This window comes from Armigeres subalbatus, chromosome 1, assembly GCF_024139115.2.
Source record: "Armigeres subalbatus isolate Guangzhou_Male chromosome 1, GZ_Asu_2, whole genome shotgun sequence".
Taxonomy (NCBI): domain Eukaryota; kingdom Metazoa; phylum Arthropoda; class Insecta; order Diptera; family Culicidae; genus Armigeres; species Armigeres subalbatus.
Genome location: NC_085139.1, coordinates 164,567,826 through 164,589,363, shown reverse-complemented (window position 1 = coordinate 164,589,363; position 21,538 = coordinate 164,567,826). Strand labels below are relative to the sequence as shown.

The 21,538-nt window shown below is 46.0% G+C and overlaps 1 protein-coding gene and 1 pseudogene across 1 annotated transcript in view; both read left to right on the top strand.

Moving 5' to 3' along the window:
* LOC134205477 (uncharacterized) overlaps nucleotides 1-3,278 on the top strand; it is a 128,451-nt gene extending 125,173 nt beyond the window's left edge. Inside the window, exon 8 of the mRNA XM_062680752.1 lies at nucleotides 1,985-3,278. Coding sequence (XP_062536736.1) covers nucleotides 1,985-3,170 — 1,186 coding nt within the window. The 3' untranslated portion in view covers nucleotides 3,171-3,278. The remainder of the gene's footprint in view (nucleotides 1-1,984) is intronic.
* LOC134205479 (cystathionine gamma-lyase-like) overlaps nucleotides 1-21,538 on the top strand; it is a 203,593-nt pseudogene that overhangs the window by 159,400 nt on the left and 22,655 nt on the right.

Below are 21,538 nucleotides of genomic sequence, written 5' to 3'. Positions count from 1 at the left end.
GTTTCATGAAGTCACGACAATGATAAGAACCGATTTACTTTTAATAATGCATCTTTCCAATTCCTAATGCTAAGGACCAGGGTTGTAAATTTTCGGCAGCACTGGATGAAGGTGATGTTTTTTTATATCACTTTTTTATTTTCTTCCTGCTTTGAAATCAACCTCACATTCCCGGAGAGGCAGAAAAGTAAACAACAGAACTCACATCACCCACTGCGCAGCGAAGATGAAATTTACCACAGCAAAATGTACACATTCACCCAGCAAATTGAAAAAATTCACCACGCGTTTAAATGGGCCACTCACAGTCATACGGTAAGGCGCGAACTGAGCAGCCTGTCAGAGCGACTTGTGAGTGGCTGAATGCGAAATTGAACAGACGGTGTTGGAAATGATTTTTCGGCTGCACCCAGTCGCACTCACCACGGCGGCGATGAAGGCGACTGCAGATTATACTGAGATCCATGTTTTTCACTGCATTGACTGTGAAATATTTCTACCCTGCTAAGGACACACCTGTCTGATTTATCTTTTACTACACTGAGCTGCTTCGCTCCGTTTTTCATCACTTTTTCCTCCCCGGAAGATCCATGTCCTGGGCGCTGCATGTTACGTTCCTACTCTTTCAAAACCTTCGATCGCACCAGCTAGACTCTAGACTGTCAAATCATCATCTGGTCTGTTTTCCAGCGCTGTGGGTGGATATAATTCTATATATAGTAGCATTAGCATTAGCATTAGCATTGTGACGGTGTAATTCGTAGATTGGACACTAGTGATACTCATGTTTTACTTTTGAGATCCTTATCTAGAATGCTATCAGAAATCAAGAAGGGGAGTGGTCCTTGATTCCAGTCTTAAACAAAAATAACAAAAGCATGAGGATTACTACTCCTGGCCACGCCCATCTTCACCGTAACTAGGGAGAGGAAGGAAGTGTTGATGTAGTACTTACTTAACGAGAGGCCACCGACTTAGCGACACCCTCATAAGTACCACGGAGTTGGATAATGAGGAAGGTAATCGTTGGGTCAGGATTTGCCTGTAGCTGGCAATGTAACCGTGGTAGATCTTATCCCGTAACACACCACGTAAAGGTGTCTACCCAGCATTACAGGTAATGGATATAATTCTATATATAGTGGACAGATAGTGAAAATATAACATTTCTTGCGTTGTCCATATGAGGTTCTATAATTAAGATTTCTGCAATTCTTGAATACATACACTGGTAAGACGGCATAGGCTTTCTGAGGTAACCTCTCTATCTATTAATCATGTTCGTGGCATAGGATGTTTTGAGATGCGTTGATATTTAGATAATACTAGCTGACCCGGCGAACTTTGTCTCGCCAAAAATTGATCAATTATTTTGATACAATTTTATTGAAAAGATTGAGTTTTGATTTTCGAAGTATTCCAGTTTCAACATAACATTTATCCTCGTAAATAGAAGAAGAAAACGAATATAAATTAGCAAAAATTGGGCTGTCGATTCTTGAGTGATGCGCGGTCGTACAAATGCCAACTTTGTTTTATGCCGGAGACGAGCCAGCCTTGGGCTGAAAGTCTCTTTAATAAAGACACAAAAAAAAAAAAAAACTTTGTTTTATATATAGAAAAATAACGACATTCTTAAAAATTACCTAAATTACTTAAAAACTACTTCTGCATTCGTTTACATTTCTCCATTTGTAATTGACAGATGTGGTATTCCTGTTCAGACCCTTTGGACCCTTCGTTTTGCTTTGATTATGTCGTACAAAGTGATTTTGATATCAAAATGAGTTTTAATACCCTAAACTTGTAGATATACTTTTAAGATTTTGTCCAAGTATTAATTTGTAAAATAAAAGCTCATTGTTATAGTGGCAGAAGCAATTTAAGAAAAAACGTCCAAAATGCTGGAGATAACGGTTTTTGATCAAATTCCCAGAACATAAGTACTCAATAATTCACATAATAAATCCTTTTTAATTTTTAGCTTCTCATTGTGTAAACAAATGCACTTGGAATCCAACTCCCCGCTTCACATGACGCTTCTATCTGGAGAATGTGAAGATGAAGACGACTACGTACATCAGCAAACAGATGAAGTTCATTCAACTGATTCACCGGAAGAGAGCGACGAAGGTGACGACTATGATGATACATCCAAAGGGCAAAGTAACGAAAGAAATGATGTCAACCCGCATGCCTATGCTTCACATGGATTCCGTGGTAAGGGACCCCATGTTGATTTTGATAAAAATATAGATACTCAACCGTGGCAACCGATCGTCATTGATCTACCGAGGAGTTATCGAAATGCTGATATAAACAGCTCATACCCCGTCTATATCACTCCTTCTACAACAAATCCAACCACGACAACGCGGGAAGCTATCAGTGAACCGATTCTGAAACGGGTGCAGCATGAACCACGAAAGCTACAAAACAAAAGCAAGGATCGCAGCAGCGACAAACGGTCAATCGAATCGCCTTCCAGCAAGGACTTGGCGGCTCCACCACCGCCACCTCCGACAGCAGAAAGTAAAATGATCACCGTGCAGCTGTTTCCTTATAGATTTGCGAATGTTTTTGAGAAAGCAGAACGATACGCAAGACTGACCTTATTGCCATTACTGACGGAACAATTTCCACAGTTTTTTAGAACTACCAAGTCAATTGATGATGAATCTTCTCACCTCGAAAATGTAGAGTTCAATGAGACGGAGCCAATCCCAACTCCGACAATATACAAAACAAACAGAACCGATAAGCCGACTGTGGCGAACAGGAGGTCAGATTCCCAGCTCACGACAGTCAGTGATTCGCTCGGAGAGCAAAGGAATTTCAATGGTGGCGATAAACTTGATATCCTACCACCAAGTACTCGCCGAGCTTACATCAGCGAGGATGCACTGTTCAGTATGCACCGAGTAGAAGAGTCAACCGCGAAGGCGGACGATTCCCCCAGGAGGGTCGACGAAGACAGCGAGGAGGAGCCGATAATTCGGATAGACTTGCCAACGTTCAGGCCTCCAAAGTCGAAGATGTTGTCGCTCGCAGATCCACCGCAGTCGCGATTCATCCCGCTGAATTACAAGCAGGAGAGTAAAGAGGATGTGATGAGAAGCAGCATACGCAACGTGATGGGTGATACAAAACCAAATGATAGCAAAAGCTGAGTGTGAGAGAGAAATTGTGACAGTATTTAATTATATGTTGTAAGTGATATCTGTTAATGATTTAATTATTAGCGCAATTATACGTACTTTAAATACGTTTCTATTGTATGTACGAGAGTTTTAGTAACTGAAAGTATCACCTCGCCCTGATGATGAACTTGAGTATGAGGGTAACGTCTTTTTTTACAAGGGAGAATGCATTTACAGACTAACCCAGCACACGTGCATTGTAGTTGCCAAACTACAACACGGAAGTGTGCTGGAGTGTCGGACTCGACCGTACCGGTAATACCGACTAAACTCCCTTGGGCTCCCCCATCGTTTCCCCCAGGAACTACCTCACAGTACTACTTCTGGGGGATGGCAGTACTTAACGTACTCGCTCATTCTCGCTCACGCAGGCACCCGTCCCATGCGAGTCTTACTTGGGTGCTCGCTCTATCGCACCCTCTAACACACCCTACATGCTCTGTTGCACCTCTATCATGCCATGTGGGTCTGACTTGTGTGCCCAACCTTCTTATGCCATGTGGGTCTGACTTGTATGTCCACCTTTATCATGCCATGTGAGTCTGCTCACCTCTTTCAGTTTGCGCTAGCACATACTACTCTAGTCATTCGACCTAACTCTCGCTCTGGCATCCCTTGTGGGACATTTTACTTAGGTTCCCACTTCTGACATACCATGTGAGTCTGACTCACCTCGTTCATACCATATGAGACTAGCTCAACTCAAACATACCGTGTGAGACTGATTTGTGTGCTCATTCCTTTCGTACCGTGTGAGACTGACTTGGATGCTCACCCACACTCCTCTGCCATGCCGCGGGGTATCAGTAGTCATAGGAACCAACATTCCTCGGCGCGCCAGATTCTCTGCAAGCTGCAGGCAATCTGAGTGGTTGCAGTCGAGACTGCGTTTCACTTCTCCACCGCTTGACACATCCTCTGGATAAGGTTATCCGGAGTTGTGTCCCGGCCGCAAACGTCTAGCATTGCTCTTCTCTCGACGTCGAAACGAGGACATATGAACAGTATGTGCTCTGCAGTTTCGTCAACACCTGGGCAGTCAGGGCAGACGGGGACCTCCGTGTGTCCAAACCTGTGGTGGTACTGTCGGAAACAGCCATGGCCTGACAGGAATTGTGTCAGATGGAAGTGAACCTCCCCATGGGATCTCCCCACCCAGCTTGATATGTTAGGAATCAGCCGGTGGGTCCACCTACCTTTCGAGGAGTTATCCCACTCGCGCTGCCATCTGGCAACCGAAGTCACCCTGGTACGCTCGCGGGCTCCTCTGGTGCCACGTAGCTCAAAACACTCCTCGTCTTCCCGGATGACCAGCCCGACTGGCATCATACTGGCTATCACGCAGGATGCGTCGTGCGATACCGTGCGGTAGGCCGACATCACCCTGAGACACATCAAGCGGTAGGTGCTGGTTACCCCCAGTGCTTTTGCCCAGGACGGGCCGCCGTCCCTAAGAATAGATGCGGCAACGCCTGCCAGTAGCCTACGTCTACTGGCGCACACCTTGGAGCTGTTGGACATCATCTTCGATAATGCCGCCACAGCAGTCGAAGCCTTCTTGCACGCATATTCGACATGGCTACCGAAGGTAAGCTTGTCGTCTATGATGACCCGAAGAATCTTTAGACTCCGCTTTGAAGTGATCGCGACGTCTCCCACGTGTACAACTGCATGTTGTGCCAACTTACGGTTGCTGACGATAGTTCAAGACCTCTCGCACTCATCCAGTCCGCCACAGTGCTATTCGCGTGTTCTGCGGTTAGCTCTACTTCGGGGATTGACTCCCCGTAGACCTCTAGGGTTACATCGTCAGCAAAGCCGACGATCTTCACACCAGGAGGGAACTTTAGCTTCAGAGCCTTGTCATACATCACCAAACTGCTTACTCGACAGGCCATCCGTACCCTCTGCGTACGGGGTGAGCCTGTTGAGGATGATCCTCTCGAGCAGTTTACCCGTCGTGTCGATCAGGCAAATTGGTCTGTACGCCGATGGGTCGCCCGGAGGCTTCCCGGCCTTCGGCAGCAGTACCAACTTCTGCCTGTTCCATCTCTCAGGGAAACGACACTCATCCAGGCATCTCTGCATAGCTAGCCTGAACATGTTCGGGTTCGCTATGATCGCTGTTTTGAGTGCACTGTTTGGAACTCCATCGGGCCCTGGAGCTTTGTTCATCGCAAGGGTGTTAACCACTGCGAGTAACTCTTCGTTCGTCACCGGAGCCACCATTTCGGCCACACTCCCAGCGCCTTGCAGCGCAGAAGCAGGCCAGGGACGCAGAAGACAGGCCAGGGGTGGCTCGGGACGGGAAGAGTACTTCGATAATCCTCGCCAACCGGTCCGGTGACCGTTCGGGGGGTGAAGAGCCCCCTTTGGTCTTTACCATCACGATCCTATAGGCGTCACCCCACGGATTCGCATTGGCACCCTCGCACAGGTTGTCGAAGCACGCTCTCTTGCTGCTCTTAATGGCCTTGTTAAGGGCTAGTCTCGCAGCTCGAAACACTTCCCGGCAGACCGCTCTTTCCTCCTCGGTGCGGGCTCGTTGCGTCCTACGTCTAGCCTTGAGGCAGGCTGATCGTATGGCTGCAATTTCGGCACTCCACCAATAATGCCGGGCGTCTGCCATTTCTTGGCAGGACTTAGCAGGACTTAGGACATAGTAGCGTCGCACGCGCGTGATAGGACAGCTACCAGTGCATCCCCGCTTAGACTGTCGGTGTTGGCCTCCAGTCCCAGGGCCGCGGTGAAAACTTCGCTGTCGAAGTGATTGGTCTTCCACCCACGGACCTGACAGGGATCACCCGCCCTCGGACGCTGCACACCATAGTTGATCTTGAAGCGAATTGCTAGGTGATCACTATGGGTGTAGCCCTCGTCTATCCTCCAGTCCAGGTCCGAGACCAGACTGGGGCTGACTAACGTTACATCTATCCATGACTCGGCCCCATTCCTACGGAATGTGCTACTGGCTCCGTCATTGACAAGCACTGCGTCGAGTTTTGCAAGTGCCTCGAGTAACGCTTGTCCCCTCTGATTGGTGCAGCGGCTGCCCCATTCCACTGCCCAAGCATTAAAGTCTCCCGCTATAACGAACGGGCTCCGACCTACTAGGTCGGCCGATAGCCTGTCGATCATCTGGTTGAACTGTTCCATTGGCCACCTTGGTGGGACGTAGCAGCTACAATAGAACCAGAACATTAGTGATAAATCATAGATTTAATCATGATTAGGGGTGGTGTAAATTCGTGATTTCGCGGAAGCCACGAAATCCGCGAAATTTAAACATTTTCGCGAAAAAACGCGAAATTAACCTTTCCCGTCAATAATTTTATTCCATTCTATTGCCTCAGTAGATTTCTTGACCTAGTCAATACCAACTCGACAAACAACGCATTTTTTGACGACTCGAATTTTTTTTTAAGTGCAGAGTCCGAAATTGGTCGAATGTTGAGCCAAAAGTAAACTGCAGAACAATTTTGTTTTTCTTTCAAATTGTAAAAATAGTTAGAGACTTTAAAAAATATGGATTCTTTAGGAAAGTTAGAGATTCTCAAAGGGCTACTACCGAATTCACATGACCTGCAATACTCACATTATGGGATTGATCGGCGAAATTTGGAGAAAAAGTTTCCCAACGTTGTTCGTCTCGCGGCATGTTTCAAATCTATTTTTTCTCATTCGGCCTCTTTCCGTTTTCCTCAGCACTTCAAAATAGCGGTGAAATATCTGTCTATTCCTGGAAACTCGGTAGATGCTGAAAGTAATGTTTGCCAGTACAATTTTATCAACACTTCCCAGCGCCAAAAGTTAACAAAAAAAAATTGGCTTTTGACCAGTAGTGCAAAGAAATAATCAAAAAAATTATTTGAAATTAATAAACGCAACAATTTAAATAAATATGGAACATACATTGTCTTTTTTATTTTTTGTTCTGAAATATGATTAACCGCGAAATTGCCGCGAATTTTCAGATTTTTTAAATTGGCTGTCCGCGAAATTTTAAAAATTTTGCCGCGAATTTCCAGCACCCCTAATCATGATTAATGAATAATGGGTTATTTAATCATCATTCATTAATCATAAACATAATCATGCAAAAAATATGAAATAAATATATTTAATATTTAATCATTAATCACTAATCATTAATCATATAATTCTACATTCAATCATTAATCACTAATCATATTTATAAATGTTTTGAGTTTATTTATTATTCATTCATTTTAATCATTGCATACATCGCTTTTATTAATTAATCTTTAATCATAATCATATAATTTTAACAACTCAATTTGTAAGAAAGGTTACTTGACTATTGATCACTATGCAAATCATTCAATTTGATTATTCATAATCATTATTTAATAAACATTTAATCACGATCGGTAATCGTTTATCATACTTCAAACGTTTTATTCATTATTCATAATCGTTATTCATTGGAAAAAAAATTAATCGTTAATCATAATCATTAATCATTGTCAAAAATGAATAAACCATTAATCATAATCTTTAGTTATAAGGTTAAATGATTTAATCATAACCAATTTAATCATTCATTGAAAGTTTTATTCATTAACGCTCTGAATAGAACACCCCATTGATCTTGGTTATCGCGACACCCTCCGCAGAGGAGTGTTCAACCTCTTGAACGGGGTACCTTCCCGTTGTGCAAATTACCGCCAACATAGACCCATCCGCCACCCAGTTGCCATTGTCGGCAGGGACGTTGTACGGGTCGGACAGGAGGGCGACATCGGTCCTCGATTCCGAGACCGCCTGCCACAGCAGTTGCTGGGCAGGTGCACAGTGATTCAGATTCAGCTGTGTTACTTGCACGGCTTTTTCCGATTGGCTTCTCCGAAGGGACACGCAGGCCCGCCCATAGCATGGTTCCGGGCCTGCTTCTTACTGGCGCAGATAAGGCACCTAGGTGCCTTGTCGCATTCCTGCGCCTTGTGTCCCTCCTCGCCGCAGCGACGACACATCTTACTTCGGTCTGGGCCCTTGCAGTCAGAAGACTTGAGCCCGGACTCAAAGCACCGGTAGCACCTGTCCACTGAAGGTGGCTGGAGCACGCTTACTAGGCATACTGACCAGCCGATCTTCAGCTTCCCTTTCTCAGTGACCTTTTTGGCGTCAGCCACCGGTAGTCTGAGATAGGCTACCTGGGCACCAAAGAATCCCCCTCTTAGACGTACAGAGGACCGCTCAACCTCTGTGCCGCACTGCTCTTTGGCGGCAGAGACGACGTCTTCCGCGGTCGTGACCTCGTCCAGCTGCTTACACTGGAGGGTCACTTCCGCACCCAACGACCTGACCTGAGCGCCGTCACCCAAGACCTCCTGGGCAAGCTTTTTGTAAGCCACCCCGCTGGATTGCGCGCCACGCTTCAGTACCAGGATCATTTCACCGTTCTTGGTACGTCTGGCCTGACGCTGCGCACATCCTGGCCCAGGGCCGATAGGCTATCGGCCGCTCGCAGCGATTTGAGGACATCGGCGTATTTGTCCTTGTCGGTTTTCACCAGCAAGGCCTCGCCTCTGTCTCTCACCTTCTTCGCAGGTCGAGGGGTGTTCGACTTCCGCACCCTACTGACCAGCTGCCAAGGATTTGCATCCCCTTCGGCGGATACCAATGGCTGGCTGGGGCCAGCTTGTGGCTCAGCAACTTGTGCCTGTCTAGTGCCTTTCACCTTCTTGGGCACACGCCCTTCAGGCTCCGGTGCACCATCCAGGCGACGCTTTGCCTTAATGGTTGCGCGTTTGGGTCGTTTCGAGCTTGGCGTTTTCTTACCCTCACTGGCTGTAAGGGCGGTCGCCTTATTACAATACAATTATTTTACAAACATACAAATATAAGCAATTATCACAACAATCAACAAATTAAAATAACTAACGTTCTCTCTGTGCCCCGAGAGAAACGTCTAATATGTTGCCCATTGCGAGATATGACGAAGTTTCCTTATAATATTTGGTCCATCAGTCAAATCCCGTAAAATATATTTTTATCACGTTTTGTGTTCTTTGTCTACAGCAACCAATTGCTGTATTCATAGCTGGATTTGTATTAGGATTCTGATCCTATTTGGGCACCTCGATTATATTGTGCCATGTGGCACCAGTAATATAAAGTCTGTGTCTGGGAATCTCTCTATTTATATTTTTTATTGCCTATCTTCAGGCCCAAAAACACAGAACACTAAGAAATGGTACGAATACAATTCCATTCAAACATATTACTTACAGGTAAGATAAAATAAACCGTAACAGCCTCTTTCACCGTAGTAACACCGCTACGGGAGGAGAGGGCCTTGGACTGGATACCTTTGGCTACCTTCTCTGCTGCCGCTACACGCCTGATATAAGCGTCCTGTTCTTGTCTTGCGACACGAACAGCTTGCCGAAGCACCAACAGGCTCTGCTTAAGCTCCTTGTTGGTGTTCTGCTTGCCGCTTATGAACTCGATGATCTCATCGAGTTGCTCGGCCACCACCCGTATCCCTGGTAGTGGCTCATCAGGCGTGCAGGCAGGGCTACTCCCCACCACCACTAGAGACTCTTCGGTACTGCCAATAGCAGCAACCGTCACTCCACTCTCCCCCTCTCTAATAGGGGACCTCGCTAGACCCCTTTTGGCAAAGGGGTCCACCACCTCCATCTCCAATGATTCTATTCTTTCAAGGCTCATTGCTATATGGGTCCCCCTTGCGGCTGGCGCCGAATCCTACTGGAGTAGTCGCCTTTAGTGATCCCATGGTTATCTATGCCTGCCTTGCGGCAAGCAGGGAGGTCATGCGAGGGTTGACACTTGCGTGTTCAGAGCCAGATCAGCGCAAGTCAGGAAAGGGCATCTGAGCCTACTCCCACGCAGTAGGCAAAACTGGATGGCAGCATTGGGCAGCGTGCTACAAGGCCCGCCACGGTTTTATGGGACGGAAGACAGCCTAGCCATTATCCCACTCGCCGTTTCGAGTCGGTGTCACCCGGCCCTACTAAGAGAGTAGAATGTCAGACTGCCAGCCCTCGCTTCACAATAACACAATATACCGTACACTTAGCCATGACGTGCCTGCCAGAAACATAATTGAGACCTTACTGGCGTCATCCTCAATGCGCTACCGCGCTCCCTTGTTTGCAGTTCATTTAGCCCTTCAACTGCCGTTGATACGCTATCGTTTCCAGCGAGCACCGCGCGGAGGCGAATTACGCTGCCCACCACCTCAATTCGTCTTTTTTTTTTTTTTTACAAGGGAGAATGCATTTACACACTAACCCAGTACACGTGCATTGTAGTTGCCAAACTACCACACGGAAGTGTACTGGAGTGTCGGACTCGACCATACCGGTAATACCGACTAAACTCCCTTGGGCTCCACCATCGTTTCCCCCAGGAACTACCTCGCAGTACTACTTCTGGGGGGACGGCAGTACTAAGCGTACTCGCTCATTATCGCTCACACAGGCACTCGTCCCACGCGAGACTGACTTGGGTGCTCGCACACCATTCACTCCATTTGAGTCTTACTTGGATGCTCTCCCGGACGCTCCGCTGCCATGCCTCGAGGTGTCAATAGCGGTAACTGCCTGGGCCTACAGATATTGCGCTACGACACTCCTGCCTCAGCACGAGCAGATCAATCACACCACTGCCGAAGCAGACCACACGCTACCCTGCCGAAGCAGGGACACTCCCCATGCACCACATGTGCACAACTGTAGGTGTGTGGGTACAACCCACTGCTACCCTGCCGCCGAAGCAGCTTCTCCAAAGACCATTCGCTCCATGTGACCCTTTTTCGGGTGCTCACTCTAACACTCCACTGCCATGCCTCGAGGTGTCGAGAAGGTACCTCGACTCCTACCTCAGCATGTGCAGTCCATACTCAGACTTCTGCTGCGCTTCGAGGTGACAATAGCGGCGACACGCTATGACACTCCTGCCTCAGCACAACCAGATCACTCACTCCCTGCCGAAGCAGCTCACGCGCTACCCTACCGAAGTAGGGACACTCCCCAACTCACTCTAACACTCCACTGCCATGCCTCGAGGTGTCGATAGCGGTATGTAGGGACGAATCAACGATACTACGCTACGACACTCCTACCTTAGCATGTGCAGTCCATACTCAGACTTCTGCTGCGCTTCGAGGTGACAATAGCGGTGGCGCGCTATGACACTCCTGCCTCAGCACAAACAGATCACTCACTCCCTGCCGAAGCAGCTCACGCGCTACCCTACCGAAGTAGGGACACTCCCCATGCCAATTGGCACTCCCTGGGCTTGTGCTTTTGAAGCGGCACACAGTCGCTTTGATAGAGTCTGCTTACGGGCACTTGTGGTTTTTTGGGAGGGATTTTAACAGAGCCCACTGATAAATCCCACCACGCCCTAGGCAGTTCTCCCTGACTCGCAGACAGCTGGGGAGGGGTCGTCAAGCCCTTGGACATCATGCTGTCCCTGCTGCCCCAACCTCAATTCGTCTAGGTAAGTCGATTGGTATATAACACTATGGGTCTTCGAGCCTTCTATCAAAAGCTCGATTTTGGAGTGATCCCATAGCCTTTACGTATACTTAGTATACACGAAAGGTATAAATGGTTTCCTGCTGCCATTCTGAAAGTGTAAGTTTGTCGGAATCGTCGCAAACGTGGCCATCTTTTGTATCGGTTGAGATTATTTATTTCATGTAAACTTATGGCTTATAGAATAACTTTCAGGGTGAATAAAGCATTGATTTTCAATAGAGTGTAGCTATAATGGAAAGGTGATGCATTTCTACAGCTTATTTCATGTTCTATTCATGTACATAATTTTCAACGCACAATTACAATAAAAATCCTATAGCCTTTACGTATACTTAGTATACGCCAAAGGCAAAAAAGATTACATTTCCATTAGTCTTATTGAATACATCACCAGTAAAAGTGACATTTTCTTTTGCTGTGTAAACATGATGTGATCTCATTATATATAAATCAATTCCAAACTAAGCCACGTAGTTTTTAGATTTCCCGTAATAGTATCTCAGCTAAGCTTCATACCAGCGTTCCGTCTCGTATGTTTCAATAAAGATTAATTGAAGACATAAATGATAGCAGCGAAACGATTTTTGATATGCCTACTTCCGACTTAAAAGTGAGTGTACAAATTGTACCATTTATCTAGATATCACATTTTCGCCAACTGATAAAAGGTGGAATCTGCTATAATATTGAACTCAATTGCATCATTCTCACATGTGACGTGACTCAGCACAACAAATCAAGCGTCGGCCTTGGCGGGCTGCGCTTTAGTTGCAACTACATACATATAGATAAAGGAATTCATGAATGAGCAACGTTTTTAGTGTACGTTTTTAGAGTGATCATTATCATAGGGACGGCACACATATGCAATCAAGTCGAATGCAATCGGTACGCCAAACTCTTTTGAATATAATTCGACAATACCAGACTACAAATAGGCCCTCATAACGTATGATAATAATTAATATTCTTCTTCTTCATTGGCATTACTGGGACATTGCCGCCTAGCAGCTTAGTGTTCCACAGTTATTAACCGCGAGGTTTCTAAACCAAGTTACCATTTCTGCATTCGTATATCATGAGGCTAACACAATAATACTTTTATGCCCAGGGAAGTCGAGACAATTTCCAATCCGAAAATTGTCTAGACCGGGACCAGGATTCAAACCCAGCCACCCTCAGCATGGTCTTGCCTTGTAGCCGAATTAATATTAATTAATACTAATACGAACGTACGCCCTTACCGCAGTGCGAATATTGAATCCGACCACTACCTCGTTGCAGTATGCCTGCGCTCAAAACTCTCGACGGTGTACAACACGCGTCGGAGTCGTCCGCCGCGGCTAAACATTGGGCGGCTGCAAGACGGTAGACTAGCACAAGACTACTACTAAGTGGTACATCCAACTGAAGAGCAGCTAGGCGCAGCGCCTCTTGAAGATGGCTGGAGAGATATTCGATCCGCCATTGGTAGCACCGAAACCGTTGCACTTGGCACGGTTCCCCCGGATCAGAGAAACTACTGGTATGACGGCGAATGTGAGCAGTTAGTTGAGGAGAAGAATGCAGCATGGGCGAAATTGCTGCAACACCGCACGAGGGCGAACGAGGTACGATACAAACGGGCGAGGAACAGACAAAACTCGATTTTTCAAAGGAAAAAGCGCCAGCAGGAAGATCGAGATCGTAAAGAGACGAAGCAAATGTTCCGCGCTAATAACGCACGAATGAGAAGTTAAACCGTTCACGTGAGGGTCACGTGCCACAGTCCGATATAACCTTCTTACGAATCAGCGTGAGGTGATCCAAAGGTGGCGGCGATGTGGCAGACAACGGTGGCGGTATGGTAATGAACATAGGAGCACGCGCGCAGGACATACGACTTCCGGCTCCGAATCTCCAGGAAATCCAGGAGGAGATCAGCCGGCTGAAAAACAACAAAGCCCCTGGAGTTGACCAACTACCAGGAGAGCTGTTTAAACACGGTGGTGAGGCACTGGCTAGAGCGCTGCACTGGGTAATTAACTGGGTTTGGAAGGATGAGGTTCTGCCACTCCCATCTACAAAATGGGCTATAAACTGGATTATAGCAACTACCGCGCAATCTCATTGCTGAACGTCGCCTACAATGTACTCTCCTAAATTTTATGCCGCCGACTAACACCAATTGCAAGAGAGTTCGTGGGACAATACCAGGCGGTATTTATGGTACGCTCTTACACAGATCAGGTGGACCACTTTATCTGCAGGTGTCCCAAATACGACCACCCACGAAATTTTTACGGGATACCGGGTAGTATTCGGAACGCAGCAGAAGACGAAGCTGCAATGGCAGCTATTTTTTGCTTCTTGAATGATATCAGCTTGTTCTACAAAGTTTAGTATTCATATCGGCCGCCCCGAGCACCATACATCGGGGATGAGGCCGCTTAAAGAAGGCGAATGGTTTCCTTCGGTTCAGCGTGGGAGCTTCTGCATACACTATTCCTCGCCAAGCTAAACGCTTTCGCTCTCGATTTTTTTTTTTTTCATTTTTTATAAGAAGGATATCGAGTAAAAACTCATCGAGCATTTTTAAGTTCCTTCCGATTTCTTCGGATTCCGAACATCGGATTATTGCAGGACACCAAAGTCGCAGAAGGACCATAACTTTCCCGTACCAGGACACAGCAAAACTACACGATTGCAGGAGTTCCAGAAACTGTGATATCTACTCTACGAAACAAAACTTCGTCGAACTCGAACGAAAAGGCCCCTTCCTTAGCCGTGTGGTAAGACGCGCGGCTACAATGCAAGACCATGCTGAGGGTGGTTGGGTTCGATTCCCGGCGCCGGCCTAGACAATTTTCGGTTTGACTTCCTTGGGCTTAAAAGTATCATCGTGTTAGCCTCATGATATACGAGCTTAGATTGGCTTAGAAACCTCGCAGTTAATAACCGTGGAAGTGCTTAATGAACACTAAGCTGCGAGGCGGCTCTGTCCCAGTGTGGGATGTAATACCAAGAAGAAGAAGAAAAAGAAGTCTTTTCGTATCAATTTTATTACACCCAGGTTTTTTTACGCGGTTGGAATTCATTAACTTTCACAGCTTTTTAAATACCACCTAAATTTTCTTAGATTTTTTTCGTGGGGTTAACGGCGGCCCCTTTGGCCTACCTTTCCCCTTAAATATGTTGATTCCATTGCAACTGGCGGGACCCTACACTCTAAGGAAAATCTATGCTAACTGCGTTTCTCCTGGTTGACCTCATGTTCGTTTACGTGCAGTTTATACCTACTCGATTATCATAACCTCCGTATCCTCGCCGTGTAACGATTTAATCTTGCATAGATTACTTTTTACTCTAACTTAGTATAAACTTTGAAAATATGAAAAATGATTTGTTTATATGTTATTACAGGTTTGGTCTACAGGGTGTCTGCAAATTATCCATACAACAAGACAGGTTTTTAAATATTTTTTGGAATAAATTAAGGACATAGTTGATAGTGGACGTGGTAATAAACATGTGGACGTGATAATAAACATGTTTTTTTTCAAATAGTCCTATGCATTTCGGCACGATTTTTAGCATAAATCAGCAGTTTCGTGCCAATTTAATAGCCGTTCGCGATTTTTAGTGCTTATCACTGCACTTCACTTCTTCTCAAAGGGTATTTAAAAAATCAAAATTTCACACACTTCTCCACATATGAGCAGCCCGAAATGTTGATGGAATGCAAAACTTAATAAAAACAGCTATTTTTGACCGAAAAAAAAAAACACTAAAAATGGATCGCGGAGCGAATGTAAACACCGGGATCGGCAGCGGCAAACTAATATTTAGGGTGGTTCAAAAATTATTTTGCTTCGCCACGCTCAGTCGAATATGTTTCATATTCTGGGTGTCTTCCGATGGCTTGGGCTGGTTTGAATAGGGGCTTACCGTGCACAGGTCGTTTCAGGTTTGCATGAGAGTTGATATGACGAGGTTGAATTTTACATTATTCTGATTGTGGCGCTTTGTCATTGGGCCATGGCGAGGGGGGAGACCATATGACTGGATGAAATATTCAAGAGCTTTGACTCCATATACAATGCATATTGAATTGTCGTTCCGATAGTTCGGGAGTCGATTCTAATCGAGGTTGCGAATCTTTAGCATGATAATTAGGCTTCTCAGAAAGCATCAGTGAAACGTGTAATTCAACAAAATAGTCAGAATTTGTCTGTGATATCTATCGCACGACAAATGCTGGGTGAAGCGTACCATTCAGGTACTTCGCGTACCTGAAGGAATAAAATAGACCCCATCTCGCGGTCCTTAGCCTCTTACCCAGCAACTCCTATCCCTACCTCCCCGTGGTGCTGGCCGGGATACGAGCAACCTTAGGGAAGATCGGGTAACCAACCCCGGTGGGAACTATGGTCGTATGCTGACAGGGAAGGGGGGGTTTGCTCCTCTCCGGAGGTGCAAATCTTATTGAGCGTCTGTTCTCCATGTCAAGATCGGCTCACAACACCGTCTGTTCTCCATGTTAGGGGCGGCTGATTATCGTCCGAGTGCCAGCGAGGGACTCTAAGTGAAACTGTGCACCATGGTCTACCGGGAATAAGGAGGAATGGTCCTCCGGAAATTTAGGGGGTTTGCTGTAAGGCCCTGCAAGCCAGCCTTTAAAAAACATACGCAACGAACAATCAACAAGAGAGTACGGACCGGAACCATCGGCGAAAACCACTGCGACGAAAAGGGACTAGCGATTGGAAACTCGGTTCGTGGAACTGCAAATCTCTCAACTTCATCGGGAGCACACGCATACTAGCCGATGTGCTCAAGAACCGTGGATTCGGCATCGTAGCGCTGTAGGAGGTTTGTTGGAAACGATCAATGGTGCGAACGTTTAGAGGTAATCATACCATCTACCAGAGCTGCGGTAACACACACGAGCTGGGAACAGCTTTCATAGTGATGGGCGATATGCAAAAGCGCGTGATCGGGTGGTGGCCGATCATTGAAAGAATGTGCAGGTTGAGGACCAAAGGCCGGTTCTTCAACTTCAGCATAATCAACGTCCATAACCCACACTCCGGAAGCACTGATGATGATAAGGACGCATTCTACGCGCAGCTGGAACGTGAGTACGATAGCTTCCCAAGCCACGACGTCAAAATCATCCTAGGGGATTTGAACGCTCAGGTTGGCCAAGAGGGGGAGTTTAGACCGACTATTGGAAAGTTCAGCGCACGAAAACGGTCTACAACTAATTGATTTCGCCGCCTCCAAGAATATGGCCATTCGCAGCACCTACTTCCAACACAGCCTTCTGTATCAGTCAGTACACCCGGAGATCACCACTGCAGACAGAATTACAAATCGACCACGTTCTGATTGATGAATGGCACTTCTCCGACATTATCGACGTCAGGGCATATCGTGGCGCTAACATCGACTCTGACCACTATCTGGTGATGGTTAAACTGCGCCCAAAACTATCCGTCATCAACAATGTTCGGTACCGACGACCGCCGCGGTACGACCTAGAGCGACTGAAGCAACCTGATGTCGCCACTGCATACGCGTAGTATCTCGAGGCAGCGTTGCCGGAAGAGGGTGAGCTCGATGGGGCCCCTCTTGAGGACTGCTGGAATACAGTCAAAGCAGCCATTAACGACGCAGCGGAGAACAACGTCGGGTATATGGGACGAAGTCGACGGAACGATTGGTTCGACGAAGTGTGCAGACAGATTCTGGAGGAGAAGGACACAGCGCGGGCGGTCGCGCTGCAGCAAGGTACCCGGCAGAACGTGGAACGTTAAGCGGAGACAGCAGACCCGCCTTTTTCTGGAGAAGAAACGCCGCCTGGAAGAAGCGGAGTGCGAAGAGATGGAACAGCTGTGCCGTTCTCAAGAAACACGCAAGTTCTATCAGAAGCTCAACGCATTCCGCAAAGGCTTCGTGCCGCGAGCCGAAATGTGCCGGGATAAGAATGGGAGCATCTTGACGGACGAACGTGTGGTGATCGAAAGGTGGAAGCAGCACTACGAGGAACATCTGAATGGCGCTGAGAGTACAGGCAGTGAAAGTCAAGGCAATGGAGGAGATGACTACGTCAGTTCAGCGGACGATGAAAGCCAACCAGCCCCCACCTTGAGGGACGTTAAGGATGCCATCCTGCTGGGAAACAGCTGAAGACCAATAAAGCAGCTCGTAAGGATGGTATCGGAGCTGAGCCTATCAAAATGGGCCCGGAAAAGCTAGCCACTTGCCTGCACAAATTGATAGTCAGAATCTGGGAAACTGAACAGCTACCGGAGGAGTGGAAGGAAGGGGTTATATGCCCCATCTACAAGAAAGGCGACAAGCTGGAGTGTGAGAACTTTCGAGCGATCACCTTAAGGATGGCCGCCTACAAAGTGATATCCCAGATCATCTTCCGTCGTCTGTCACCATTAGTGAATGAGTTCGTGGGAAGTTATCAAGCCGGCTTCGTTGACGGCCGCTCGACAACAGACCAGATCTTTACTGTACGGCAAATCCTTCAAAAATGCCGTGAATACCAGGTCCCAACGCATCATCTGTTCGTTGATTTCAAGGCGATATACGACAGTATAGACCGCGTAGAGCTATGGAAAATTATGGACGAGAACAGCTTCCCTGGGAAGCTTACCAGACTGATCAAAGCAACGGTGGATGGTGTGCAAAACTGTGTGAAGGTTTCGGGCGAACACTCCAGTTCGTTCGAATCGCGCCGGGGACTAAGACAATGTGATACACTCTCGTGCCTGTTGTTCAACATTGCGCTAGAAGGTGTCATGCGGAGAGCCGGGTGTAACAGCCGGGGAGAGATTTTCAACAGATCCAGTCAATTTATTTGTTTCGCGGATGACATGGACATTGTCGGCCGAACATTTGCAAAGGTGGCAGAACTGTACACCCGCCTGAAACGTGAAGCAACAAAAGTTGGACTGGTGGTGAATGCGTCAAAGACAAAGTACATGCTTGTGGGCGGAACCGAGCGCGACAGGACCCCCCTGGGAAGCAGTGTTACGATAGACGGGGATACCTTCGAGGTGGTCGAGGAATTCGTCTACCTCGGATCCTTGCTAACGACTGATAACTGTAGTGGCATGCACCACTCGGTAATATAGCCGAACCCTCTGGAAGGGTTCTCATCGTAGACTACATAGGTACATTGTGTGGAATAGGGTCTAATGATGTACTGAGCATTTGAATAAAGAGTTGATTTATAACCATGAACTGGAACAGTCGTTTTATTATTACGATAGAATCTCGGGTTATTACAGTGGCGACGAGGATGAAATAGGCGTTTTATCGTGCGTGCACTGCGCGCAACTGTTTTGTGTTTTCACGACCGCCGGCATTTGTGCTTTTGGCGTGATTTTTTTTTTGTAGTGAGTTTTGGTGAATAGTGTTACCGTGCAATTCGTTTTTTTTCTTCTCCACCCTTTTAGTGAGTGTGAATTTTAAATTTTTATACTATTTTGTGGTTTAGCATGGCGTGAAATATCGCTTTTACCTGTGGAATTGGAGCGAACCATTTTATTTTAGTGAATAAAGCATACTTTTGTTGGAAGTATCAAAATGAGAGGCTTTATTTTTCACCATTTTTTTGCTTCATATGCATTATTTTATTTGTTAGACCATTTTATTTTTATCTGTACACAAAAAAAATAGAAAACCAAAAATGAGCGCCAGTTATGATCAACTGTGGCAATAAGACAGATCAACACGGACTAACACAACTGCGATTTTTCGACATGTTTACGTGCGGCGAGTGCGTGTGGTGCCGAATTTGAATGCGTTTTGATTTGACTGCATTTTGTTTATGTTGCTGTTGGTTGTGCAGTTGAAGCCAGAATGAATAATTGTGACACAGGAAAATTTTATCAACCTTTTGCCAGTTGATGACCCATTCGCATTGAAGGAAATCATTTACTTTCAATGGAGGAGTTGCTGTTTACGTTTGACCTTTGATCCGTGCCATCGAAAGGTTTGTGAGTGGATTTGTGTTGCAGCTTTCCGAACCGTTCTATTTACTTGGGGTGCTGGCGGACAGGCATTAATCGCCGCCTGCCTGCTTGTCGTTTTGTTTCGGAAGGACGCAGTTTTCAACAGAACCAAACAAAAGCAAGAAACGACAGAAAGAATGAGCATTCCGTTGCAGACTTTTTCGGTATACTTCCATTTGTGGATAATTTTTGGTTTTATAGGCCATTATATCAGAATGTTGTGCATCTCACAACAGCATTTGTAGGTTTGAAGTTTTCTCTGGAAAGAATGTTCTGTTAACGTTGAGTGCTAAGTATTAGTAAAGTAAAGAAGCGATGATTATATGGTTTTGTTTAGAACTAAAACAAAATATGTTTAGTTATGAATTGTAAAATGTAAACTGTTCTGCATATTTTCAGCATGAAATTTCGATTTTGTGAATTCGGAAATAATAATTTGCTTTCAGAAAATGATAATTAGCAAATAGGAATGTATTTAGTAAGCTTATGAAACTGTTATGGTAGATTGTTTTTACTACGGGTGAAGGAGTTGTAGTGGCATGCACCACTCGGTAATATAGCCGAACCCTCTGGAAGGGTTCTCATCGTAGACTACATAGGTACATTGTGTGGAATAGGGTCTAATGATGTACTAAGCATTTGAATAAAGAGTTGATTTATAACCATGAACTGGAACAGTCGTTTTATTATTACGATAGAATCTCGGGTTATTACAATAACAATGTTAGTCGTGAAATACGAAGGCGCATCATCTGTAGAAGTCGGGCCTACTACGGGCTCCAGAAGAAACTACGGTCAAAAAAGATTCGCCACCGCACCAAATGTGGAGACCGGTTGTCCTCTACGGACATGAAACATGGACAATGCTCGAGAAGGACTTGCAAGCACTCGGAGTATTCGAGAGACGGGTGCTTAGGACCATCTTTGGCGGTGTGCAAGAAGACGGTGTGTGGCGGCGAAGAATGAACCACGAGCTCGCCCAGCTCTACGGCGAACCCAGTATCCAGAAGGTAGCTAAAGCCGGAAGGGTACGATGGGCAGGACATGTTGCAAGAATGCCGGACTGCAACCTTGCAAAGATGGTGTTCGCTTCCGACCCGGCAGGTACGAGACGACGTGGAGCGCAGCGAGCGAAATGGGCAGACCAGGTGCAAAACGACTTGGAGAGCGTGGGGCGTATTCGAGGATGGAGAGATGCGGCCTCGAACCGTGTATTGTGGCATCAAATTGTTGATTCAGTGTTATCTGTTTAGATGTAGACTAAATAAATGAAAATGAATAGTTAATTACAGTGAACTCTCCCTTACTCGATAATGAAGGGTTGATGGTCCCTCCAGGGAGGTATCGAGATAGAGAACACGTTTACATTTTTTCTTCCAAAATATCAAACACTTTTCATAACATGTAGAAATATGGTTTAGGGTTATTTGACAGAAAGACATTTGGCCGAAAAGTTAAAATTGATTTCCTTATCAAGGGAAGTGAGAAGTGAGATGTTCAAAATGAATAGTGAAAAGTGAGAATTGAGAAGTGAGAAATGAAATGTTCAGAATCAGCACTTCTCACGTTTTACCTTTTACTTCATACTTTTCACTTCTCACTTCGCAGATCTCACTTCACAAATTTTTCACTTCTATTTTCTCAAGGAAAGAAGGGAGGAAGGAGAAGGAATGATGAGAAGAAATAAAGATTAAGTTAAAAAAAATCCAATTTTCACCTCACTTTTCACTTCTCACTACTTGGTCCTCTCAGTTCTTACTTCACTTTACTCACTTCTCACCACTTACATTGT